This window comes from Saccopteryx bilineata, chromosome 4, assembly GCF_036850765.1.
Source record: "Saccopteryx bilineata isolate mSacBil1 chromosome 4, mSacBil1_pri_phased_curated, whole genome shotgun sequence".
NCBI classification, from domain to species: Eukaryota; Metazoa; Chordata; class Mammalia; order Chiroptera; family Emballonuridae; genus Saccopteryx; species Saccopteryx bilineata.
The window spans coordinates 45,210,312-45,237,358 of NC_089493.1; the positions used below are offsets into that span (position 1 = coordinate 45,210,312).

A 27,047-nucleotide genomic window follows, 5' to 3' on the forward strand; every position below is an offset into this window, starting at 1 on the left:
GAGAGAAGAAGGGGAGAAAAGAAAAACAGACATCAATTTGTTGTTCTACTTATTTATACATTCATTGATTGATTCTTGTATGTGCCCTGACCAGGGATAAAACCCTGTAACCTTGGCATATTGGTACAATGCTCTAACCAACTGAGTTAATGAGGCCAGGGCCATTACAACTTTCTTTTTTGTATTTTTCCAAAGTTAGAAGTGGGGAGGCAGAGAGACAGACTCCCGTATGCACCTGACCGGAAACCATCTGGCATGCCCACCAGGGGGTGATGCTCCCTGTAAAAGAACATATGTAGGCCCTGGCCGGTTGGCTAAGCGGTAGAGTGTCGGCCTGGCGTGCGGGGGACCCGGGTTCGATTCCCGGCCAGGGCACATAGGAGAAGCGCCCATTTGCTTCTCCACCCCCCACCCCCTCCTTCCTCTCTGTCTCTCTCTTCCCCTCCCGCAGCCCAGGCTCCATTGGAGCAAGGATGGCCCGGGCGCTGGGGATGGCTCCTTGGCCTCTGCCCCGGGCGCTGGAGTGGCTCTGGTCGCGGCAGAGCGAGAGGGGCATCGCATCGCCCCCTGGTGGGCGTGCCGGGTGGATCCCGGTCGGGCGCATGAGGGAGTCTGTCTGTCTCTCCCCGTTTCCAGCTTCAGAAAGAAAGAAAGAAAAAAAAAACAAAACAAAAAAACAAACCATATGTAAAAGATGTAGCCTGACCTCTGGTGGCGCAGTGGATAAAGCGTCGACCTGGGAATACTGAGGTCGCCGGTTCAAAACCCTGCACTTGTCTGGTCAAGGCACATATGGGAGTTGATGCTTCCTGCTCCTCCCCTCCTCTCTCTCTCTCCCCTCTCTAAAAAAAAAAAAAAAAAAAAAGATGTAAAAGAAATTCCTATTTATTTACAGGTATAATGATTCATGCAATGATAATGAAGCACCAGCAACATCAATGCTTTATGGTAGTCTTGTATAATTGATATCACTGCATCACAGCAGCCGAGCTTATATACTAATGAATGGTTATAAAATTTTTATGGCATAGAGTATTACAGTCATTCGTAATACAGTATCGTAAACATTGTTACATAAAGTTTTAAAATTTTTATTCCTTTTAATGAGAGAGGGAGAAAGAGAGAGACAGGAACATGGAGCTGTTCCTGTATGATGTTATATATTTTTGTAAAACCCATGATGATAGGCTAAGCAGTTTCTCCAATTATGAGAGGCACGCTGTACACTAATGTAATTCTTGAAAAGCAAAGTTATAAAACAGTAAGAAAACTAGCACATAATTTTATACTAAGTATCACTCACCCAGGCCTATGCAAGGATAGGCTATCTACTTTGCAAATTTTGCACATGATGCTCCACACGATGAATATTTAGACAATTATGATGACACAAAAACCTCTCATACAGTTCCTGCTGTACAGTATTAGATTTTCACATGAAGACACTCACACATACACACAACAGATAAATTTATTAGCTGTACAACATGATACTATTTACTATTAACTGAGTGGGAAGTGGATCATCATTAAGGTCTTCATCTTTGTCTTTAGATTGAGTAGGCTAAGGAATAAAACAAGAGGAGGGTTTGGTCTTGCTATCTCAGGGGTAGCAGAGGCAGAAATGGGAGAGCTACAAGGGGAGGTGAGAGACCTATATTTGGTGTAAGTTTATGAAAATACATTTTCATTTTTGTCTGATAATTTTCCTTTTTCATTTCTTTAAAAATATTTCCTGCCCTGGCTCGCTGGCTCAGTGGGAGAGTGTCCGCCAGGCGTGTGGAAGTCCTGGGTTCAATTCCCAGTCATGGCACACATAAGAGCCCATATGCTTCTCCACCCCTCCCCCTCTTCTTCCTCTCTGTCTCTCTCTTCCCCTTCTGCAGCCAAGGCTCCACTGGAACAAAGTTGGCCCAGGAGCTAAGGATGGCTCCATGGCCTCCGCCTCAGGTGCTAGAATGGCTCTGGTTTCAACAGAGCAATGCTCCAGATGGACAGAGTATTGCCCCCTAGTGGGCACGCCAGGTGAATCCTGGTCAGGAACATGCGGGAGTCTGACTGCCTCCCCGCTTCTAACTTCAAAGGAAAAATTTTCCCTAAGTCCTCTGCCACCATTTATTTTAGATGCAGTGCTGTATCATAGAAGGGTCTATGTGATAAAAATGTCAAAAGCCACCTTGAATTATCAAAATCCTTCTGCCAGATTATCTATTGTAAATTTGTTTTCTAATACTGTTTCTTCTATATCTTTTTCCTCATATCTAGCTCTGATTTGTAAATACTCATCTCCATCAAGTCATCTTCTGTTAATTTCTCTGGAGCAGTATCTATTACCTCTGCATTAAAAACCTGTTCAAGTAAGCAGATATTCTTTCTCCTCAATGATTTTTTTTCCCCTCAATGATTTTCTTAATGACATTTGTTGCCTCTTGATCAGCAGAAACTGCTTCTCCTGTTATCTTGACATTTTTTAAGCCAAATCTATTTCTGAAGTAATCAAACGATCCTTTGCTGGCATTACATTTTCTAGCTTTAGATCCTTCACTTTCCCTTTGCTTTAAGTTGTCATATAATGGCTTTGCTTTTTCTCAAATCATATTAGTTTATAGGTATGCCTTTCTTACAGCAATTCTGTACACATATAAAAGCTGCATTTTCTTTTCTTTTTATTCATTGATTTTAGAGAGAGAGAACGACAGAACATCGATCTGCTCCTGAATGTGTCCCAACCAGGGATCCAACCCGCAACCTCTGTGCTTTGGAAAGATGCTCTAACCAATGTAGCAATCGGCCTGGGCAAAGCTGCATTTCAATATAAGACAAAAAGGTTATTTCATAGGGAGTTGAGGGGATTGGATCACAGACAGTGAAGAGATGAGCCAAAAAACATGTGTGTGTATATACTGCTCACAAAAATTAGGGATGTTTCAAAATAAATATGAAACGATAAAATATCCCCTAATTTTTGTGAGCAGTAAAACATATATAGAGACAACAAAACAGCAATAGCCAGAGGGAAAAGGCAGAAAGAAGGAAAAGAGGAAAAGGGAGGGAAATGGTGGTGGAAAGACTTTGCATGGGACATGGGGGCATGATGAGGTGTTTAGATGGTGTTATACTGAGTTGACTTGAAGCCATGTCAACACAATAAATTAAAAAAATATTTTAAAAAAAGGTTATCTTGCAAAAAGTGCACTGTTTTTACACCTGTTGGCATAGCAGTAGTGACAGTTTCACAAATTTCCTCTTCTGTTTTACAACGGTCTTTACACTGATTCATTTACCTTGAAATGTTACAATTTATTCCTGATTATTGGGAGCTCTTCTAGAATCACTAGTGGCACTTCGTACAGGTCCCATGTTGTTATTCAAGGTTTATGGCCTGACCATGTGGTGGCACAGTGGATAGAGGATCGGCCTGGGATGCTGAGAACGCAGGTTCAAAACCTGGAGGTCACCAGCTTGTGTGGGGTCTCCAGCTTGAGCATGGGATCACAGACATGACCACATGGTCTTTGGCTTGAGCCCAAAGGTCAATGGCTTGAAACACAAGGTCGCTGGCTTGGGCAAGGGGTCACTGGCTCAGCTAGAAGCCCCCCTCCCCATCAAGGCACATATGAGAAGCAATCAATGAACAACTAAGGTGCCACAACTATGAGCTGATGCTTCTCATCTTTCTCCCTTCCTGTCTGTCCCTTTCTCTCTCTCTCTCTACAGTATTGCACTAAATGATGGGAAACATGCAAGAATCACCAGAGATTATTTTTTATTGCAATTTACTGGAGACAAACTGCTCACAATGAGATGATTAGTGTCACAGATCTTTTAAAGCAGATATTCACAACACTTGAGCTCACCACAATAGCAACAGGAAGTGGCTATGAAATTATTACAATGGTACAGAATATACTAATTTTATGCAGTTATGACTTAATACTACAACTTTATGCTTGTTTACATTTCTCTCCACTGTGAATGACATAATGTACAGTCTATAAATGTGTGCCTAAGTTTTAATTAATTTTTTATAATGGATTTCTGTATATTTTATGGTAGTAAATGTTAAAATAGACTAGTAGCTATTTTATGCATTTATAACATCCCTAACTTTTTCTTAATTGTTCAATTTTTCTTGGCTATGCTATTTATCTGTGAGTTTTTTCAAATTCTCAGAAATCTCCAAAAATTTTTCCAGTATGTTTATTGAAAAAAATCTGCATAGCCCTGGCTGGTTTGCTTAGTGGTAGAGCGTCGGCCTGGCGTGCAGGAGTCCCAGCTTCGATTCCTGGCCAGGGCACACAGGAGAAGCGCTCATCTGCTTCTCCAACCCTCCCCCTCTCTTTCCTCTGTCTCTCTCTTTCCCTCCCGCAGCCAAGGCTCCACTGGAGCAGTTTGCCCGGGCGCTGAGGATGGCTCTGTAGCCTCTGCCTCAGGCGCTAGAATGGCTCTGATTGTGACAGAACGACGCCCCAAGATGGGCAGTGCATCGCCCCCTGGTGGACATGCCGAGTGGATCTCGGTTGGGCGCATGCGGGAGTCGGACTGCCTCCCCGTTTTCAGGTTCCGAAAAATACAAAAAAAATAAAAATAAAAATCTGCATATAAGTAGACCAATGCAGTTCAAACTTGTGTTGTTCAAGGGTCAACTGTGTTTCCTTTTTCATGCTACCAGTCACGATTAAACAACAACAACAAAAAGGAAACCATAAGTACTACTGTATGTTCAGTACTCTCCTTCTGTTTTCCCACTTTCTCCACTTACTTTCTTAATAATACTCTGCTTGTGCCAGTGTTCCCCAACCGGTAGTCTTATGGACACTAGTCCTAAAAGATGTTAATACATTTTCCAGGGAAATAGGAGTTTCCTTGTCAAACAAGTTTGGGAAATGTTTCTCCTCTTAAAGATTGTAATGCATATTCGGCAAAAGGTTCCAAGAGATCCTTCAGTCAAGAAATCTGTTTAAGCCATAGTTTTCCTATATTTATCTTACCACAAGTCCTTTTTGGGGAATAAATTTTGAGAAAACATTTAACTCATGCAAATATTAAAATGAGTGTATATTTCCTGAGAAGGCTAGCTAAAAATAAAGAGAAATGTCCAGGAACCTGTAATTGAAGAAAGTTAATCTACAGCAGCGATTTTTAATTGGTGTGCTGCAAGGTATTTTAAAACATGCAATACCTGGCCCTGGCCGGTTGGCTCAGCGGTAGAGCGTCGGCCTGGCGTGCGGGGGGCCCGGGTTCGATTCCCGGCCAGGGCACATAGGAGAAGTGCCCATTTGCTTTTCTACCCCCCCTCTCCTTCCTGTCTCTCTCTTCCCCTCCGGCGGCCGGGGCTCCATTGGAGCAAGGATGGCCCGGGCGCTGGGGATGGCTCCTTGGCTTCTGCCCCAGGCACTGGAGTGGCTCTGGTCCCGACAGAGCAACGCCCCGGGGGGCAGAGCGTTGCCCCCTGGTGGGCGTGCCGGGTGGATTCCAGTCGGGCGCATGTGGGAGTCTGTCTGACTGTCTCTCCCCATTTCCAGCTTTGGAAAAATACAAAAAACAAAAAACAAAAGAAAAAAAAACAAAAACAAAAACATGCAATACCTGACTATTTAATCAGGGGCACTGACCCTCTTTCTCCTTAGACTGTCAAATAAAATAATGACAACAGCTAACAGAACAATAGCCATTTCATGTGAATGAATCAAAACTATATGTATTTTTTTGTCAGACTGGCAAAATATATATATATTTTTTGGTGTGTCGCAGAATTTTAGTAATTAGTTTATGTGTACCATGAGATGAAAAAAGTTGAAAATTACTGATCTAGAGTAAAGAGAGCAGAAAATGAAGAGCTGGCAGGCAGTATGTGGACTTCTAAAAGTGGAAGGACCTTAACAGAATCTTAAAAACTAGAATATTTAAGATATACTATTATAATACTTTATGGAATAAACTGAATTGTACAAATATATTTTTTACTTGTAATTTTTAAATTATAAAACAATACATGCTCATTATAAAATATATGGAACATTAAGAAAAGTTTTAAAAAGAGGAAAAACACTATACAGTTGATGCTTGAGCAACATGTTTGAACTGCATGGGTCCACGTACGTGCATGCGGATTTTCCCCAATAACTATGTACACTACTGTAAATGTATTTTCTCTTCCTGATAATTTTCGTAATAACATATTCTTTTCTCTAGCTTACTTTATTGTAAATAAATACATATACATACATATTAAATATAAAATGTGTTAATAGATAGATTCATGGTAAACAGCTCTCCCTCTCCCTCCCCCTCCCCTCTCTCTCCCCCTCCCTCTCCCTCTCCCTCTGCCATGGCTCAAATGGTTTGAGCAATTGGCCTGGGCACATAGGACAGCCCCATAGTCCCTCTCTTCAGGCACTAAAATAGCTCAGTTGCCAAGTAATGGAGCAGTGGCCCCAGATGGGCAGAGTATTGCTTGGTACGGGGCTTGCCTGGTGGATCCCAGTCAGGGTGCATGCTGGAGTCTATTTCTCTGCCTCTCCACCTATCACTTAACAAAACAACAACAACAACAACAAAAAAATAAAAAACAAAAGAAGAAGCATGAGCTGCTAAGTCATCAAACAGGCTAAAATTAAGACTTTGTCACTTACTAGTCAACTGACTTTAAAAATCTTTTAGCTTCAATAGTCCCTTTGTAAACTTCTAGATAATGCTAGCTGCCTTATGTTTTTACTGCCAGGATTAAAATGTACAAAAACAACATATACATTCAGCTTAATAAAAATACATATTAGCTTCTTTCCAGTATTACTCATAACTTTTCATGTAGAAGCTAATTTCTAAAAATAAAAGGTGGGAAAGTAGCAAAATTAAGATTAAAAAAGAGATAAAGGCTATAAAAATCTTTACAAAGACATACTTCGAAAAGCTGAGGCCAAAGAGGCTTCAGCATTTCTGAAATATCCTAAAGCACTTTATACCAGTGGTCCCCAACCCCTGTGCCGCGGACCGGTACTGGTCTGTGGGCCATTTGGTACCGGTCACAGAGAAAGAATAAATAACTTACATTATTTCTGTTTTATTTATATTTAAGACTGAACGATGTTTTATTTTTTAAAAATGACCAGATTCCCTCTGTTACATCCGTCTAAGACTCACTCTTGACGCTTGTCTCGGTCACGTGATACATTTATCCGTTCCACCCTAAAGGCCAGTCCGTGTAAATATTTTCTGACATTAAACCGGTCCGTGGCCCAAAAAAGGTTGGGGACCACTGTTTTATATTACTCGTGATAATAACCACACTATTTTTAAAAAGTCTTACATTCTTTTCATTTTTTTAGCGGGGTGGGAGGGGATAGGAAGGAAGAGATGTGAAGCATCAAATCAATTCTTCGTTGCAGCACCTTAGTTGTTAATTGATTGCTTTCTCCTAACTGCCTTGACTGGGGGTTCCAGCAGAGCCAGTGACCCCTTGCTCAAGCAAGCGACCTTGGGCTTAAAGCCAGTGACATTTGGGCTCAAGCCAGCGACCATAGGGTCATGTTTATGATCCCACGCTCAAGCTGGCAACCTTGGGGTTTCGAACCTGGGTCCTCAGCATCCCAGGCTGACACTCTATCCACTGCACCACTGCCTGGTCAGGCAAGTCTTAAATTCTTTAAAAATATTATGGTTGTATATAAACAAACTTTGATTATACAAATTTTGTAGCTTTTATAAGCTAATTTAGTAAATAAATAGATGTCAAGAGAAACAGTTGGCAAAATATTTTTTAAACTGATTATAGATTATTCTTTCCATTGCATTATAATTATTACATATGGTTACATTTAAGCTTGAAAACAAGTTTTACCTATAAACTAGTGTAAGGTAACTATAGGCTTAAATAAAATATCCTGGTATGTTTCACTAACTTCTAAATTTTATGGCAACAGTTACGATTTGAAGAGGAAGTGTGGTCAGACTACCTCGGATTAGAAGGTAAAAGACTTAGGTTCTATTTGTAGCTCAGACATTTGGTAGGAGTGTGACTTAGGACCTTTCTGAGTATCCAAGTGCTTTTCATCGATAAAACACTGATTATATTTGTCTTGCTGTGGTAAGGATTGTATTTGAATCTTGTGTTGTTAATTGTAACAACACAAGATTCAAATACTGGCCTGACCAGGCAGTGGCGTAGTGGATAGAGCGTCGGACTGGGATGCAGAGGACCCAGGTTCGAGACCCCGATGTCGCCAGCTTGAGTGCGGGCTCCTCTGGCTTGAGCAAAAAGCTCATCAGCTTGGACTCAAGGTCACTGGCTCAAGCATGGGTTACTCGGTTTGCTATAGCCCCACGGTCAAGGAACATATGAGAAGGCAATCAATGAACAACTATGGATGTTGCCAGGAAAAACTGAGGATTGATGCTTCTCATCTCTCTGCGTTCCTGTCTGCCTGTCCCTATCTATCCCTCTCTCTGACTCTCTCTCTGTCCCTGTAAAAAAAAAAAAAAAAAGATTCAAATACTGGCTGTTTTTAGGCAGAGGAACTAGGTAGCTAGGAGTAGGACTTTTATTGTACTCCCTTTTATACCCGAGGTTTATACAATACATGTGCAAGTATTACCCCAAAATAAATGTAAAAGGCTGGTGAGTTTAGGATGCTTTCAGAGATATAACAATCTTCAGATTTCTAAACTACTTTGTGTTATTTTTCCAATATCTGTTCTGTTATTGTTATTTTCTCTTTCAGCCTTTCCTTTCATAGGATTAATGGAATTTATATACATATTTTATTGAAGAGGTATTTTTAAAACTCCTTTCATAAGGCAATATTGGTATGTCTCTTGGATAAACTGACTCTCTAAGATTATATGGTATTATTTATGTAGATAATACCACCATCAGTGGAATAGTAATAAATATATCCATGTTTTCTCACCTTATTGCCCTTGAGACCAACAATATTTGTGAGCGCAATGGTACAGTGAGTGGTTACAACAGAGCAGGGCTAACTGAACTTCATGGCAATTGAATCTGCGCCATTGGCATCATTTTCAGTGAGTTCATTCAGCTACCTACTTCAGTGAGACATGCGCTGTTAATGATAAATCCATTTGGAAAATTTTGACAGCCACATCAGTGACAGACAACTATATTGGTTTCTTTTTTAAAAGCTATGTGATCTTAAATTACTAGAAATTTTGCTAACATTTAAGTTAAACACATTACATTACTGCACTATCATCTCGTACATATTATTTGAATGTCTTTTTTCCTCAGGAAGATCATGAACTCACTGAAGACATTAAAATGTACAGCCATTTGACTAAAACAGAAATGGAATTGTGAAAATATACTAGCAAACACAGAATGTCTTTTAATATTTGAAAATTTTAACTGGATAATGATGTAAACTGACTCCATTTTAAATGAAACCACTAAATGCCCACCCAAAGCACTCTGTTAATAACACAAGACATTAATAATTAGTTTTATACATCTAAATTTATCTTCTATATACTTCAGCAATTCGATGGAGGTAAGTATTATCTACATTTTAGGGATGAAGAAAAAGTAAAGGAGTGTATTCAAGGTCAGGTAAGTAATTGTCAAGAGTCAAAATTAAAACCTAGGGCTTTTTGACTGTAGGGCCCAAGCTCTTCTCATTCATATGAAATTTGTAAAGGAAAATTGTTTTATCTATGAATCAAATGGTTTGACTGCTAAGCAAAGTGAAAGGACAGAAGTGTGGACACAATTCATAACTTTCAAGTCAAATAGTATTATAGATATAGTTAAGGCATTTTATAGCTGTAACGTTAGTTCCAATTTGTAAATTCTTATGCTCAACTCTGAAGAGTGCTTATACTGAAAGCTCATCATGATTTATTCAATATAAAGATGAACAATGTCAGAGTTCAGCTTGAATCCTGAAGTCTAACCAATGATATCTACTTTGATAAAAAAAATTTTTTTATAAATCAGTCTATCTTTAAAAAAGAATGATCTAGAGATACCATTCAGTCACTCAGAAAGAATTGTCTCAGGTATCTTTTGCTGTAGAGGGAATTCAACAATAGGTTGGTTATTTTCCCATAAATCCCAAGTTCTTTTTCAGCCAATCACTTTTCTTCTTCATTCATACACTAGCCTCCGTGTCTAGCAAGCCTATTTGGAGCCCCAGTACTCAAAACAACCCTTCACACAATGCCACCACGATTAGAACAATACCACGGTTTATCTTAACTATAAACGTCTTTGCAACCTTTCAAAGTGGAACGAGTTTGAAAAACAACGGGGAAATCTCTACCACAGAAAAATGTCTCATGTCATAAAAAAGGTATTACTGCGACCAGGCAGTGGGTAACACACACACACATTTGTGAAGGTTTTCATCAGAGAACGGTCTACTAACATGAAGAACGTGAAGACACAAGCAAAGCATAAACTTAATGGCCAAGACCTTAAAAGAGATTGCAGGGACCGAAGTATTCAATAATACACTTTAGTTCTAGCTTCTCTTTTAGATCCAAATACGCACTTTGGTGAACTTTAAGTGGGGTCTGAACAGGGAAACCCAAGTTACTTTATTCTTAAGGGATGTAGAGTCTCCAAGATTACGCGTTAATGTACACGCCATACCTTCAGGGACCGCAAACTGAAAGTAAGTATTCTTTCCTTTCATGACAAGGTAAGGGCGCGAAAGATGCCAAGATTAAAGGCTTGAGAAGGGTCTCGCCTTTCTCTTCTCTAGAGAAGATGCCCAAAGATCACATTCTCCAGCCGGACGTCAAGGAGGGGCTGGGCCGGTTCAACGTCGCGAGTACGGTTGCCTTTCAGAGCCTGAAAGGTAGGAGCGGACACCTTTCGGCAAGGCCGGCAACAACCACCCTTCCCCCACTCACCTCTCCCAGGGCTGTTTTACAGGAGCTGTCCGAGTTTTTACCGCCATCACCATCGCCATCAGTCTTGGTGCTCGCTAAGGTGAAGGGAGGCCCAGGCACTCCTGCACCTCATATAGGTCCTGTAAGGCAGTTGCCCTTCTGCCAGCTCCCATCCGTTGGCGCTGGGTTCCCGTCTCAGACGTCCCCGTCACCGCCTCCACTTGCTCCCAAGACGTTACCACCACTTCCGTGTTCTCCTCCCTCCCTTTCTCACTCCCCCGGCCACCGGCTTTTTCTTAGCAGCCGGCGAGCAGCTGACGTCACTAGCCTGCGACCTGGGTCCGGATCGGCGCTGGGAGTGGGCGGGCCGGCGCAAGCGCATTGTGGAGAGCGCGCTTGAGCGCGGGAAGCATCCTTTCGCAGGCTTTTTCTTATCCTTTCTTCAGTATCGGAGGCTCAGGCACGTCGGTGAGTCAGTCCTTTTACCGCCCTTGCCGAAGAGAGTGTGCCGAGTTGTTGTCTGACAGACCCTTCATTTTTTTCTGTTTGTGCCACTCGGGTCGGGGAACAGCGGGGCTGTCGAGAGCGTGCCCAGGGAGAGACTAACCCCTTTCTTTCCCGGCTTTCGGCTTTCCTCTCCTCTAAAATAATACTAGCTATTATAAAACCTTTTTCAGGTAGGTGAAGGAAAAGATGCCTGCCACACAGAAGCCGATGAGATATGGACATACAGAGGGACACACAGATGTCTGTTTTGATGATTCTGGGAGGTAACGTACTTTGAGAAGCAAAAAAAAGTTTCAGGTGTAAATATTAGAACATTTATTCTTGTGTGTCATAGACGTAGTCAGCCTAAAACAATTCATACAAATATAGAGAAATAAGGTTAAAATGTAAAATGGCAAATGTTTTCCTTAGATTTATTGTTCTATACGGACCGTCATGGTAATTTAAGAATATCAAAAAGAGTAACGAGTGTAAAATCTAACAGGGAAGTTGGAAAGATGTGAAGAGCTTTTCTCTGCATTTTACTTTTGTTCTCTTCCTCACTGCATCTCACATTATTGTACCTAGCGGTCTGACAGGTACCTACTTGTCAAATTCAGTACCCTCCCCCCCTTTGTATTTTATCCTCCCTTCGCTCTCCTGATGCTATTTCCTTTTTTGTTTTCATGGTTGTTGTTATGATTTTTAAAAATTTTCTATTGATTTGAGAGAGGAAGGCAGGGAGGGAGAGAGAAAGGAAGAGAGAAGTATCAGATCATTGTTCCATTTAGTTGTGCACTCACTCATTGGTTGCTTCTCCTGCCTGCCCTGGCCCAGATGGAACCCGCCACCTCCCTGTTCCTTACACAGAGGGACAACGTTCTAGCCACTGAGCAATCCAGCTGGGGCCCTCTTTTGTTGTTTTTAACTTTCTGATGACTTTTTTTCTCCTAATGTATTTCATCTGCTTGATTCCTGTGGTGATAATTTCCCAGGGTTATGTTGGTCTCTTTCATCTTTCAAAATCCCATTCCTATGCAGCACTGTCCAGTTATGTGGCTTTCTCTGTCACTTCTGTGTTGATTTATTCATTGAAAAAAATATTACACTGAGGGCTAGAGATATAACAGTGTCAACAAAGCACAGTCTTTTCCTTCCTTGACTTTAAAGTCTTTTCAGGTTGATACTGAATATAAAATAATCACAGAAAATGTACACTTAGAATTACACTTATAAATATTAAATGATATGTGCAATGATAAGCCTAAATGAGGGGAAGTTGATTTAATTTGAAGAGTCATGGAAGGCTTCTCTGAGGAAGGGTTTCTTGAGATGAGATCTGAAGACTTGAGTCGTCATTAAGAAGTATAAAGAGATAGGCGGTGCCTATGGGTTGGTGGTGTTTGTATTCAAGGAGGAGGGAACACCACGTGCAAAGGCCCAGTGGGACTAGGGACTGTGGTATGTTTAAAGAACTGCTTTACCCACAGTGGGTAAAGCATAGACCTGAAATGCTGAGTTCCCTGGTTAGAAATCCTGGGCTTGCCCTATCAAGGCACATATGACAAACAATTAATGAACAACTCAAGTGAAGTAACTATGAGCTGATACTTCTCGCTCTTCCCTCCCCTTTCTCTCTTCTTTCTGTAAACTCAAAAAATAAGTAAAAAAAAAAAAAAAAAGGAAAGCTATTGAGCCTAAAAGGTAGACAGTGGTGCAGAGATTGACACTAGATGAATTTGTGAAGGTAGGCAGCGAACATCCTATCCAAGGCCTTCTGGGCTTTATTAAGGAATTTTGATTTTAAAATAAAAGTAGTATGAAGAGCCCTGGCCTGATAACTCAGTTGGTTGGAGTGTCCTGCTGAAGTGCAGGGGTTGCCAGTTTGATCCCCAGTCAGGGCACAAGCAGGAACAGATCCATGTTTCTCTCACTTTTTCGCTCTCTCCCTTCCTCTCCCTAAAACCAGTGAAATATTTTTTAAAAAGTGGTAGGAAGATACTAAAGATTTGAGGCAGAGAGGAGGTATGATGAGATCCGTGTTTTTGAGAAGATATGTGGAAGAAAAAACAGGAATGGATGCAGAGACCGTTAGAAGATGTCTGTATTAGTCTGGTTCGTGTGATGGAAGCCAGGACTAGAGGAGACATGGGTATATAGAAAAGAGAATACAGTCAGGAAATATTTAAAAGGTAAAATCAACGGGATAGATCAGTTAGTTATTAAGGTTAAAGGAATAGAAGGTGTCTAGGATAACATTATTTTTTAAGGTCAAATTTATTCCTCAAGTTTTTTTATTTTAATTTATTGGGTGTACATAGATTCTAGTAGGATCACATTTGTAATTTTGGATCTTACATTTGGGGAAGTGATTATACCATTTATAGACATTCAGAAAGCTTGGAGAGGAGCATATTTCAGAGGTAGAATGGGGGTGGAGATTATGAGTTTGCTTTGAGACATGATTTTTTTTTTTTTTTTTTTTACAGGGACGGAGAGAGAGTCAGAGAGGGATAGACAGGGACAGACAGACAGGAACGGAGAAAGATGAGAAGCATCAATCATCAGTTTTTCATTGTGACACCTTAGTTGTTCATTGACTGCTTTCTCATATGTGCCTTGACTGCGGGCCTTCAGCAGACCGAGTAACCCCCTGCTTGAGCCAGCAACCTTGGGTCCAAGCTGATGAGCTTTTTTGCTCAAGGCAGATAAGCCTGCGCTCAAGCTGGCGACCTTGGGGTCTCGAACCTGGGTCCTCCACATCCCAGTCCGATGCTCTATCCACTGCGCCACCGCCTGGTCAGGCTAGACATGATTTGTGCTAGAATTTCTTTGAGATATTCAACTAGAGATGTTGACAGCTGAAGAAATAGGTCTAAAGCTCAGAGAAGAAATGTTAACTAGAGATAGAAATCTACAGCTTTAGCTGATGCCTCCTGGAATTCGGGATTGAGGTCTTAGCTGGAAATCTAAATATGGAGTTGTCAATATAGAGATGATACTTAATGCCAGAAACTTGGATAAAACCACCTAGGGAAGGAATGAAAGTACTTTAGAAAAAAGATTCAAGGTCTAAGCCCTCGAACAATTAAAAATATTTAGAATCACCTGACCAGGCGGGGCACAGTGGATAGAGCATCGGACTGGGACGTGGAGGACCCAGGTTCGAAACCCCAAGGTCACCGGCGTGAGCATGGATTCATCTGGTTTGAGCAAAGCCCACCAGCTTGAGCCCAAGGTAGTTGGCTTGAGCAAGGGGTCACTCACTCGGCTGTAGCCCCCGGGTCAAGGCAAATATGAGAAAGCAATCAATAAACAACTAAGGTGCCTCAGTGAAGAATTGATGCTTCTCATCTCTCTCTCTCCCTGTCTGTCCCTATCTGTCGCTCTCTCAGACTCTCTCTCTGTCTCTGTCAAAAAAAAAAATTATAATCAAGTTAGAGAAGAAGGATCCAGTTAAGGAAACGAAGAAGGGGTGGCTAGAAACGTAGAAAAGTAAGATATAAGAATGATATCTGAAGGCCAAATGAAGTAAACATTTAAAAAAATTTTTGATTTTGGAGAGATAAGAAAGAGAGAGAGAAAAAGAGAAACATCTACTTGTTCCACTTATTTATGCACTTGTTGGTTGATTATAGTATGTGCCCTGACCAGGGATCAAACCCATAACCTTGGAGTATTGGGACAATACTCTAACCCAGTGGTCCCCAACCTTTTTTAGGCCACAGACCAGTTTAATGTCAGAAAATATTTTTACGGACCGGCCTTTAGGGTGGGACGGATAAATGTATCACGTGACCGAGACAAGTGTCAAGACTGAGCCTTAGACGGATGTAACAGAGGGAATCTGATCATTTTTAAAAAATAAAACATCGTTCAGACTTAAATATAAATAAAACGAAAATAATGTAAGTTATTTATTCTTTCTCTGTGGACCGGTACCACATGGCCCATGGACCAGTACCGGTCTGCAGCCCAGGGGTTGGGGACCACTGCTCTAACCAACTGAGTTACTTGGCCAAGGCTGAAGTAAGCATTTTGAGGTGGAAATACTAAAATGTATACGAAGTACTTAGCATGGTAACTGGTACGTAGTAAGGACTTGATAAATGGTAGCTGTTGTGTTTGTGGTTGTCATCATTATCATCATTGTCATTATTGGTTGTGGGTCAGATTTAGGACTGGGATTTCACCATTAGCTTTAGGGATGTGCAGGCCGTGGATGAGCTTTTTTATGGAGTGGTAAGACTGAAAATCTAGTTGGTATTGGATTCAAGAGACTGGAAAGGGAGGAATCAAAGTTAATGAGTATGCCACTCAAAGAATGAGGGTAGTTGTATAGGAGTGTGGGGTCAGGAAAGATTTTTGTTTTGTTTTAGGGTGAGAGAGATTACCACATCTGTATGTGAATGGAGATGATCCAATAATGGAGAAATAGCAATTGACTTTATAGAAGAAAGGGGGAGTAATCCTGAAGTGATGTCCTGATTAAGTGTGAGAGGCTAGTGTGTTGTACACAAGAGGGAGAGATTGGCCAAAGGTTGGAGAAGCACAGTCAGATTCGTATGTGGAGTGATAAAAGCTATCTATAGAAATTAGCCACATGTATACAGGGGGTCCTCCGGTTACTATACAGTTCTGTTCCTGTGATAGTGACATAACCTGAATTTTGGTGTAAGTCGAAACACACCCTAGCCTAACACAAATGAAACACTTGTGCTTTTAACAGTCCAAATGGCGTAGGTAAGTGTACTGGGTGATGCCATCTACCTCACGTATAAGCTGTTACTGTGTCACGTATAAGCTGTTACTGTGCTGCACAACCAAACTAGTTTGCCCATGTCGTCTAATGGTGTAAGCTAAAACACCATTTTTTTTTTTTTTGTATTTTTCTGAAGCTGGAAACGGGGAGAGACATTCAGACAGACTCCCGCATGTGCCCGACCGGGATCCACCCGGCACGCCCACCAGGGGCGATGCTCTGCCCCTCCAGGGCGTCGCTCTGCCACGACCAGAGCCACTCTAGCGCTTGGGGCAGAGGCCAAGGAGCCATCCCCAGCGCCCGGGCCATCTTTGCTCCAATGGAGCCTTGGCTGCGGGAGGGGAAGAGAGAGACAGAGAGGAAGGAGGGGAGGGGGGTGGAGAAGCAAATGGACGCCTCTCCTATGTACCCTGCCGGGAATCGAACCCAGGTCCCCTGCACGCCAGGCCGACACTCTACCGCTGAGCCAACCGGCCAGGGCCACGTCTCAATTTTTTTAAGTGTTTATGAGAGTGAGCACTGTAAACTTAAGACGTCATATGTCAAGACTGTCGTAACCTGAGGACCCCCATATATATGCTGTGGGGAGAACATGTGGCTAATTTCTATAGATTGCTTTTGTTTTCTCAGTGAATAGGAGTGAAGTGATTAGTTGGGAGTGGGGAGGAAGTGGAGGTTTGAAAAAAGGAGATATGGGATAGGTAGAAGAGAGGGAAAATTGAATGAACAAGGAATATAATTGAATTGCTGGGTAGCACTAATGGCCTACCTTAGGTTAGTGATCATGAATTTAAAGTGAGACCTGTAACCTAGTTACTGTATATGTTTTTCTCCAGCCTTATTTAGTTCTGCAAGTGTAAATTTATTTATAGAGAGATGTAACCAGGGTTGGGGTTTTGCCTGGTAATTATGACAAAGTCAGCGAGGGCCAAGGGGTTTGAGGGTCATGCAGAGAAATGATTTTAGTAACAGACTATGGAATCTAAGCCAGGTTAGGAGGAATGAGAACTTGAAGGGAAAGGCAGTGAAAAGGTAGTTTCAAAAGATTGTAGATCCTGGGATATTAAGAATGTCATGTGAAAGTGATTAGGATAATTGAAGTTGAGATTATGGAGCAGTGCTCTATTGGTAAAGACAAAATCTAGACTACAACTGTGGGAGTCTGAGTGAGACATAGGACAAGATCCAGTATCAGAAGATTTCTCCAATACGCATACTGAAAATTCTAAGAATTGTAATAGGAATAGTGTTGTTAGAGAACTACAATGAGCATTGTACTAAAAATTCTTAGAGAAGTAGGGGGGGGTTTCTCCTTAAGAATCTATAGGTGGTCTAAAGGCAGCTTCAAGCTTTTTTTTTTTTTAAGAGAGAGGGGTTGACAATAGAATGCATGTGGTAATAAAATGCAGGGAAGGTCCACCTCTAGGACCCAGAGGAATGTAGAAGAGAAATCAGCTACCACTTAAGAGAGATTAAGAGGAAGCAGTGTCCTTAGAGGAATGTTGAGAAAAAGAGCTGATGATATAGAAATTTTGCTGGTGCCTGACTATGAATCTCATGAGACCCAGTGAAACGGTCAAGAAGGGGTGATCCGATGAGCGAAGAACATTGCTCTGTGAGGATAGTGAATCCAGATGGTGAGAATGCTTTCATAATCATTGGCTTTTTGTAGTTACTTACGAAAGAAGTTAAAAGCATTGATGGAATTAGTCCTTATGATCAGAAACTTACAGTGGATTTCTTAATTTATCATCCAAACTAGGACGCCTTTGCTCTGGCTGGGTAGCTCAGTTAGAGTCATCCCAGTAAGCCAAGATTGTGAGTTCACTCCCCAGTCAGGGCACATACAAGAAACAACCAACAAATGCTTAAATAAGTGAAACAACAAATTGATGTTTCTTTCTCTATCCCTCCTCTCTCTCTAAAATCAATAAAATAAAAAAGTTAGTAAAAATAAACTGGGATGCTTTTCAGAATCGAGAGGAGGATTTCAAGAGAATTACAACTAAAACTATAATATTTTGAATTACGTATTTATTGATTGGCAAATTATTCTGTTCTTGTAGGTCTATAACATTTCTTTTCTTTTTTCTTTAGATTTTATTTACTGATTTTAGAGGGAAGACAGAGAGAGAGGATGGGGGGAGGAGCAGGAAGCATCAGTTAGCAGTAGTTGCTTCTCATATGTGCCTTGACTGGGCAAGCCCAAAGTTTCCAGCTGGCAACCTCATCATACCAAGTTGATGCTTTATCCACTTTGCTACCACACACAGGTCAGGCTGTAGGTCTATAACATTCAGACAGACTCCCGCATGCGCCCGACAGGGATCCACCCAGCACGCCCACCAGGGGGTGATGCTCTGCCCCTCCGGGGCGTCGCTCTGTTGCGACCAGAGCCACTCCAGTGCCTGGGGCAGAGGCCAAGAAGCCATCCCCAGCGCCCAGGCCATCTTTGCTCCAATGGAGCCGCGGCTGCGGGAGGGGAAGAGAGAGACAGAGAGGAAGGAGAGGGGGAGGGTTGGAGAAGCAGATGGGCGCTTCTCCTATGTGCCCTGGCTGGGAATCGAACCCGGGACTTCTGCACGCCAGGCCGACGCTCTACCACTGAGCCAACCGGCCAGGGGAAAACTATTTTAAAACCATATTTCCTAAAAAACATTTGTGACATCTCTTTACATTGATTATCCAAACATGATTAAAGTAATAATCTAGGCATATAATCTAAACACTAACACGTAGAACAGTCTTGGTACATATTCATGTACTTGAATTGGTTTTTTTTTAGCCTGTCTCTAACATTGTGTTGCTGATATTTTTTTTGAAAAGAAATTTTTTTTCAATATGGTCTTATTTTTATTTTTCTTAAAAAAATTGACTGCAGTCGTTTTCAGAATTGTATTTTATGGTTAATAAATTTGAAGTGAGACCTTCAGTTAATTCTTTTCTTAAGATCACAGTATTTTTCAATAAGAAAATACTCTATTATGGTTCTCATGTACCTTGTAAATTCAGAGCAAATTCTACTAAATGGAAGAGTCTGAATTTAAAAAAAAAATTATTTTATAAATATTTTGGTTTCAGTATTTTTTTTCTTTTTGAGGCAGAGAGAGAGAGAGAGAGAGAGACAGAGAGAGAGGGCCAGATAGGGACAGACAGGCAGGAAGGGAGAGAGATGAGAAGAATCAGTCCTTCGTTGTGGCATCTTAGTTCATTGATTGCGTTCTCATGTGCCTTAAGGGTGGGGCAGGGGGCTGCAGCCGAGCCAGTGACCTTTTGCTCAAGCCAGCGACTGGGATCTTGTCTATGACTCCACGCTCAAGCCAGTGACCCCGCTCTCTAGCCGGATGAGCCTATGCTCAGGCTGGTGACCTCAGGGTTTCGGACACTGGGTCCCTTGTGTCCCAGGCCCGTGCTTTATCCACTGTGACATTGCCTAGTCAGGCTTGGCTTTAGTATTTTTTAGGTTCTGTCTTTTTACCAGCATTCAGATTATCCTTTTTCAATAATAAGGTGTTCAGTATTTTTAAAGACAAAATATAATCAAGTGAGTTGTCTATTTATGATTCTTTTGAATATTTCACAAACTTTAAGCCTACTTCATTTTATTCTGGCATAGAACATAAATTTATACTATTAAAAAGAGTTCTGTCAGATCTCATAAGCCAGTATATTCCAAAGTGCAGTTACAGAATTTCAAACTTACCAGTAGTCATTCAGTTTTTCAGCTTTTAATGTATAATTTGTTCAATTTTTATTTGCTTTTGTAGGGAAAAATTTCAATGTCTTTCTGTACAGTTTTGTTTTCATTAATTGCATTTCACTAAAAGCTTCAAAGGCTTAAGTTGAAGGCTTTGATTAAAGAGTTCTAATTTTGAACATAATGCAACTAGAATTTAAAGTACTTATTTCCAATAATAATAATACCATCATTATATGACACAAGTTTTTTTTTTTCCTACAGAGACAAAAAGAGAGTCAGAGAGAGGGATAGACAGGGACAGACAGACAGGAACAGAGAGATGAGAAGCATCAATCATTAGTTTTTCGTTGCACACTGCAACACCTTAATTGTTCATTGATTGCCTTCTCATACGTGCCTTGACTGTGGGCCTTCAGCAGACCCAGTAACCCCTTGCTCGAGCCAGCGACCTTGGGCTCAAGCTGGTGAGCTTTTGCTTAAACCAGATGAGCCCTCGCTCAAGCTGGTGACCTCGGGGTCTCGAACCTGGGTCTTCCACATCCCAGTCCAACGCTCTATCCACTGCACCACCGCCCGGTCAGGCTATGATACAAGTTTTATAAAGTCACTCTTCAAAGGCTCAGATATATTAAAGATATAGTTGATGATAGATGACAGAGAAAGAAGTATTTTTGAATGTTTAATATCAGTTTGTTACAAAATTTTTGTTGTCAAAATGTGAACATGTCAGGTGTATGGATGGCTTCTGTTTGGTATATTATCACAGCTCATTTGGGCACAATTATGAATTATAATTCCAGTTCCAAATAGATTAATTAGTAAGAGCATTGTTTATATAAGTGTTATGCTCCATGAGAATGTGTATTACTGTAAAAATTAAGAATTTTATCTTTAGCATTGAACTTTTCAAATGAAGTTGGATAGAATTTCCAATGATGTCAGGTGATTCACGTTCAACAGAGTGAACTTACAGAGCTGTACTTTGTTTCCATGAACTGAGGGGAACACTACACCACTATTGGAATAAATCTGACTGACTTTCTGTTTCAGACTTCTGATGACATTAATATAAAACCAGTATCATTTAACTGTTTGAAAAGCTCTTTTACCAACGGAAACAACCATTAACAGCTATCACTTCACTTTTCAAACTTCTACTAGAGAGCTTAGAGTGAAAAATGAACAAAATTTATTTAAAATAACTGTCATTTGTTTTAATGCTTCACTGTTCAACACAGTAGTTATTAGCCACTTGTAACTATTTAGATATGTTATTTAATACTAAGTAAATTAAAACTTTATTTACTGTATAACCTGTGGTGGTGCAGTGGATAAAGCATTGACCTGGAACCCTGAGGTTGCTGGTTTGAAACCCTGGGCTTGCCTGGTCAAGGCACATATAGGAGTTGATGCTTCCTGCTCCTCCCCCCTTTCTCTCTCTCTCTCTCTCTCTCTCTCTCCCCCCTCTCTAAAATGAATAAATAAAAATTCAGTTCTTCAGCCCCACTAACCACATTTCAATTGCTCAGTAGCCAGATGTAGAACATTTCCATCCTTTCAGAAAGTTCTTTTGGGCAGCAGTTATGATTGACCAGCTGCACACTCTGCAGCTGCGGAAGCATGGCTTTCAGGCAGTCTCAAGTTGACTGCGGACTTACAGTGTAAATGCTGATGCTTCTTCAGGAGTTGTGTCTCTTCAGACTTTCCTGTGGTTGGTGTTATTAGCCCCCATGTAAAGTCAACTAAGATTTTGTTTTAAATTATACTTTTATTAACAAGTGCTTAAGAGGCAAATGTTTATTATTTTTTATTAAACACATATTTGATATATTTTTCTACAGTTTATTGCTACTGAAAATGTTTTGTTTTTCTGCAAAATTTAAAAATCAAAGTCAATGTTAAAATTAGTAAGTAGTACCCTGGCTGGATAGCTCGGTTGGTTAGGCATCATCCTGAAGTGTAGAGGTTGCTGGTTCCATCCCCGGTCGGGGCTCATACAGGAGCAGATCTGTGTTTATATCTCTCTCTCCCTTCTCTCTCTAATGTCAACAAAATAAACATTTAAAAAATTAATAAGTTGTTATATTCCTACAGTAAATTGACAAAAACACTGTAGGAAGACTGTTCAAACAACTCTAAAAGCTCTTCAAAGGAGTACTTAACTATTTCCTGCATATATTTCTCATTAATTCCACTGTATTTCACTATTATTTCCCACTGGCCCCACCAATTGGCATCTGCAGCTTGGTACATATCCTTTGGCTGATAAACCAAATAGTTGGTAGGTACAATAATATGAAATATTTTCTCTCATCACCATTGGATACTGGAAGAAATTACTTTTTCTAAGGGCTCACATTTGACTCGCTTGATTTTTATCAGTTCACACCTGTTATCCTTGAAAGGAGTAATTTTGCATCAAGAAAGGAGTTATCACTGTTTTCACATTTACCTGTGTATTAAAGTGAGAACTTTATTCATTGCACTTTTTACAATACTAAAAAATATCATGACAGAAGCTGGAAGTGCAAAGAGGTTTGTCAAACCCACTCAAACCAATTTTGACACAAGTTATAATCGAGGACAGATGCTCAGTCGTCTAGATGCATAAAACAGGAATGTCCTGGGCAAACTGATAACTTAACAGTCCTTTTTATTTTCTATAGAAGGGAGTCCAAGTTCCTCACGCTGGCATTAAGGTTATCCTAAATATAATAGAATGATCTCAATCCACATTTTCTTTCTCAATTTCTTGGACTGTCTGCTCTAGGTAAACTCCCCCAAGCTTTACTAATTTCATATTTTGGTTCATATGCTTTGTTTGAAACTGCTTTTTTCACCAGTGTCAGCTTATCTTTCTTGTCCTTTGACTTCCCAGTGTAAATATAATACCATCCTTCTGATTTTCAGGTGGGAGTTAATCTTTTTCTTCTGAACATCCACAGTACTTTTTATGACTTCTCTTTGTCATTTTTTGTTTTATTTTTATATTTCATTTGCTTTTCTAGATAGGACACATACCTGATGAATAAAAGCACTTGAAAGACAAGGTATAAAATAAGATTTGAGAGTGAAAGGTAGTGATTTCTATAATCAGCTATGGATAATTGAGCTCTTGCATTCTTTTATTCATTCAACAAACATTTATCAAGGTTTCTATACAGCAGAGACTGCTTTATGCTAGAGACATGATCAGCAAGGGAGACCTGGTTCCTGCTTTTACATAAAACTCATGTTTTATTTTTTCGCATGGGAGGTTGGCAGTCTTTGTTATTGAGGTTTATGAATGTAAAATGTAAAAACATATTGTCTAATACCTTGATTTTATTTAAAAAACTAAGCATTCCAAACAAATAGGCCTGAAAACAGAGTGACTTTTTAATGGGTGTGTTTCCTTTACAGTTGTATTGTGACTTGTGGAAGTGATGGTGATGTGAGGATTTGGGAAGACTTGGATGATGATGATCCTAAGTCCATTAATGTCGGAGAAAAGGCATATTCATGTGCTTTGAAGGTATTAAAAGCAATTACAGCAACTGATGTGAAATTGTACTGCTATGTGATTTTTTTTATGCTTGGATGAAAAGTATTTTTTTTTCTCTATTTTTCTGAAGCCGGAAACGGGGAGAGACAGTCAGATAGACTCTCGCATGCGCCCGATCGGGATCCACCCTGCACGCCGACCAGGGGGCTACGCTCTGCCCACCAGGGGGCGATGGTCTGCTTCTCCGGGGTGTCGCTCTGTTGCGACCAGATCCACTCTAGCGCCTGGGGCAGAGGCCGAGGAGCCATCCCCAGCGCCCGGGCCATCTTTGCTCTAGTGTAGCCTCGACTGCGGGAGGGGAAGAGAGAGACAGGAAGGAGAGGTGGAGGGGTGGAGAAGCAGATGGGCGCTTATCCTGTGTGCCCTGGCTGGGAATCAAACCCGGGACTTCCGCACGCCAGGCCGACGCTCTACCACTGAGCAAACCGGCCAGGGCCCTGAAAAGTATTTTTATAAGTTTTGAATATAGATATATCTTGTTTCTTTTTCTTATGAAATAGTATTTTAAAATGTATAGTGCCATAACTTGTCGCAAATTTTTACAGATATAATCTGAATGGTTTAATAAAGGTGATTAATGGATATTAATGGTGAACCAATTAAAGTATGCAAGATGTACCTTTTTTTTAAAGAAAGATTTAAATCTTTAGGTTTTTTTTTCTTTGTGGCACACCTCAGTTGCATTTTCAGGTTTTCAGATATAGGTTACGTGGAGAATGAAGATATGTTTTAAGAAAGACTTTACAGGCCCTGGCCGGTTGGCTCAGCGGTAGAACGTTGGCCTGGCGTGTGGGGGACCCAGGTTCGATTCCCGGCCAGGGCACATAGGAGAAGTGCCCATTTGCTTCTCCACCCCCACCCCTCCTTCCTCTCTGTCTCTCTCTTCCCCTCCCGCAGCCAAGGCTCCATTGGAGCAAGGATGGCCTGGGCGCTGGGGATGGCTCCTTGGCCTCTGCCCCAGGCGCTAGAGTGGCTCTGGTCGCGACAGAGCGAAGCCCCGGAGGGGCAGAGCATCGCCCCCTGGTGGGCAGAGCATCGCCCCTGGTGGGCGTGCCGGGTGGATCCCGGTCGGGCGCATGCGGGAGTCTGTCTGACTGTCTCTCCCCTTTTCCAGCTTCAGAAAAATACAAAAAAAAAAAAAGACTTTACAAACTAAGTATCTAAAAACCACTAAACTTTTTATTTGTGAAGAATTTTAAGATGGGTGTGTATTGTATTTGGGTTGAACAAAATCATTCCACAGAATTCATGTTTTTTTAAAACTCAGGCTCATTCAGGTAGATGAGTTGGTCTTTAGATATTTTAGATATTCTTTTTTAAATGGTCATATATAATGGAAAATACATTCCCAGAAGAAAAATGACCGGAAGTTAAATGACCAGCATACATTAAATCAAGCTGAATTTTACTAATCAGCAAAGAAGTGCAAGTTAAACAATTGGATTTTTTGCCCTGGCCGGTTGGTTCAGTGGTAGAGCGTTGGCCTGATGTGCAGGAGTCCTGGGTTCGATTTCCGGCCAGGGCACACAAGAGAAGCGCCCATCTGCTTCTCCACCCTTCCCCCTCTCCTTCCTCTCTGTCTCTCTCTTCCCCTCCCGCAGCCAAGGCTCCATTGGAGCAGCGTTTGCCCGGGTGCTGAGGATGGCTCTGTGGCCTCTGCCTCAGGCACTAGAGTGGCTCTGGTCGCGGCAGAGCATCGCCCCCTGGTGGGCATGCCGGGTGGATCCCGGTCGGGCGCATGCGGGAGTCTGTCTGACTGCCTCCCCGTTTCCAACTTCAGAGAAATACAAAAAAGAAAAAAAAATTAAAAAAAAAAAATTGGATTTTTTTCCTCGAAGATTGGCAAGGATGAAAAATATTGTTAATTCCAGCATTAGTGAAGACTTGAAGTATCTATAAAAGAAAAACACTCCTGTTTGTGTATGATTTTTTTTTTTTTTTTTTTTTACAGAGACAGAGAGGGATAGACAGGGACAGACAGACAGGAACAGAGAGAGATGAGAAGCATCAATCATCAGTTTTTCATTGTGGCACCTTAGTTGTTCATTGATTGCTTTCTCATATGTGCCTTGACCGTGGGCTTTCAGCAGACCGAGTAATCCCTTGCTTGAGCCAGCGACCTTGGGCTCAAGCTGGTGAGCTTTTGCTCAAACCAAATGAGCCCTCGCTCAAGCTGGTGACCTCGGGGTCTCGAACCTGGGTCTTCCGCATCCCAGTCCGACACTCTATTCACTGTGCCACCACCTGGTCAAGCACCAAAATTCTTATTTTTGGTTTAGTTTTGTTTATGTTTTATCAAAATTCTTTAATAGAGCTAAGGATGATTAGTTTAATATTCTGCTAAGAAAAATGTCTTCAAGAAAAGCATAGCCAGGTTGCAACATTCCTGTAGGTATGCACATGTGAGTAGTTGTTGTATCTACAATTTTTTTTTTTTTTTTTCATTTTTCTGAAGCTGGAAACAGGGAGCGACAGTCAGACAAACTCCCGCATGCGCCTGACCGGGATCCACCCGGCACGCCCACCAGGGGCGATGCTCTGCCCACCAGGGGGCGATGCTCTGCCCATCCTGGGCGTCGCCATTTGCGACCAGAGCCACTCTAGCGCCTGAGGCAGAGGCCACAGAGCCATCCCCAGTGCCCGGGCCATCTTTGCTCCAATGGAGCCTTGGCTGTGGGAGGGGAAGAGAGAGACAGAGGAAAGCGCGGCGGAGGGGTGGAGAAGCAAATGGGCGCTTCTCCTGTGTGCCCTGGCCAGGAATCAAACCCAGGTCCTCCGCACGCTAGGCCGACGCTCTACCGCTGAGCCAACCGGCCAGGGCCTGTATCTACAATTTTGCCAAAGGACTCTGAACATCATCAGTATTATCTTGAATTGGTTAGTTTTTTGTTGATTCTTTTCTTGTTTTTACTTAAATTATTGTCAGTTTCGCTTCAACCTTATATGTTTAGTTTATTATGAATTGTTTAAAGACTTATAGTAGTTACAGTATAGACATAAATAGTACTTTTTACCAGTCTTCCAGTAATTGAACTTGATAATATACATTGCAATTTAGGTTTGAATTGTCTTTACTATTATTCAAACAGATGTATGTTTTCTCCCAAGTTTTGCTATGTGATAACTTGTTATTGTTATGAAGTTCTCTTTGCAGTGGAGTGGAAGCAAGTGCTATAGGTAGGCTAAGGGTCCTAAATGTGCAAATATGGCTGAGCTTTATTGCTATATGATTAACAAAATTTAATCATTTGTTTCTCTTGGCATTTATCATTCAGTCTAAATTAATAAATTGACCTTATGATTTATCAGAGCTTGTATGGAGTTAGTAGGCTATGATTTAGTTGTTGTTTTTTTCTTAAGTGAGTAGCAGGAAGGCAGAGAGACAGATTCCTGCATGTGCCCCCAACTGGGATCCACCTGGCAAGCCCCCTACTGAGCAATACTCTGCCCATCTGGGGCTGTTGCTCCATTGCTTGGCGACTGAGCTATTTTTAGTGCCTGAGGCGAGGCCATGGAGCTATCCTCAGTGCCCAGGGCCAACTTGCTCCAACAGAGCCATGGCTGCAGGAGGGTAAGGTAGATAGAGGGAGAGGAGAGAGAGAGGGGTGAATAAGTAGATGGTTGCTTCTTCTGTGTGCCCTGACTGGGAATCAAACCTAGGATGACCCTCTACCACTGAGCCAACCTGCCAGGGCCTGATT

At 41.4% G+C, this 27,047-nt stretch overlaps 2 protein-coding genes across 4 annotated transcripts in view; one reads left to right on the top strand and one right to left on the bottom strand.

Annotated features, from left to right (window-relative positions):
* Positions 1–11,167, bottom strand: part of SOCS4 (suppressor of cytokine signaling 4) — a 31,355-nt gene extending 20,188 nt beyond the window's left edge. For 2 of the 3 annotated variants that reach the window (XM_066277874.1, XM_066277875.1), the window contains exon 1: positions 10,876–11,167. The gene's annotated coding sequence lies outside the window, so the exon portion shown is untranslated. Of the gene's footprint in view, positions 1–706; positions 843–10,875 lie in introns of all 3 variants that reach the window. The other variant, XM_066277876.1, reaches the window with a different exon arrangement.
* WDHD1 (WD repeat and HMG-box DNA binding protein 1) overlaps positions 10,663–27,047 on the top strand; it is a 68,715-nt gene continuing 52,330 nt past the window's right edge. The window contains exons 1-4 of the mRNA XM_066277873.1: positions 10,663–10,820; positions 11,158–11,322; positions 11,532–11,624; positions 23,205–23,316. Of these exons, the coding sequence (XP_066133970.1) occupies positions 11,548–11,624; positions 23,205–23,316 (189 nt within the window). The 5' untranslated portion in view covers positions 10,663–10,820; positions 11,158–11,322; positions 11,532–11,547. The remainder of the gene's footprint in view (positions 10,821–11,157; positions 11,323–11,531; positions 11,625–23,204; positions 23,317–27,047) is intronic.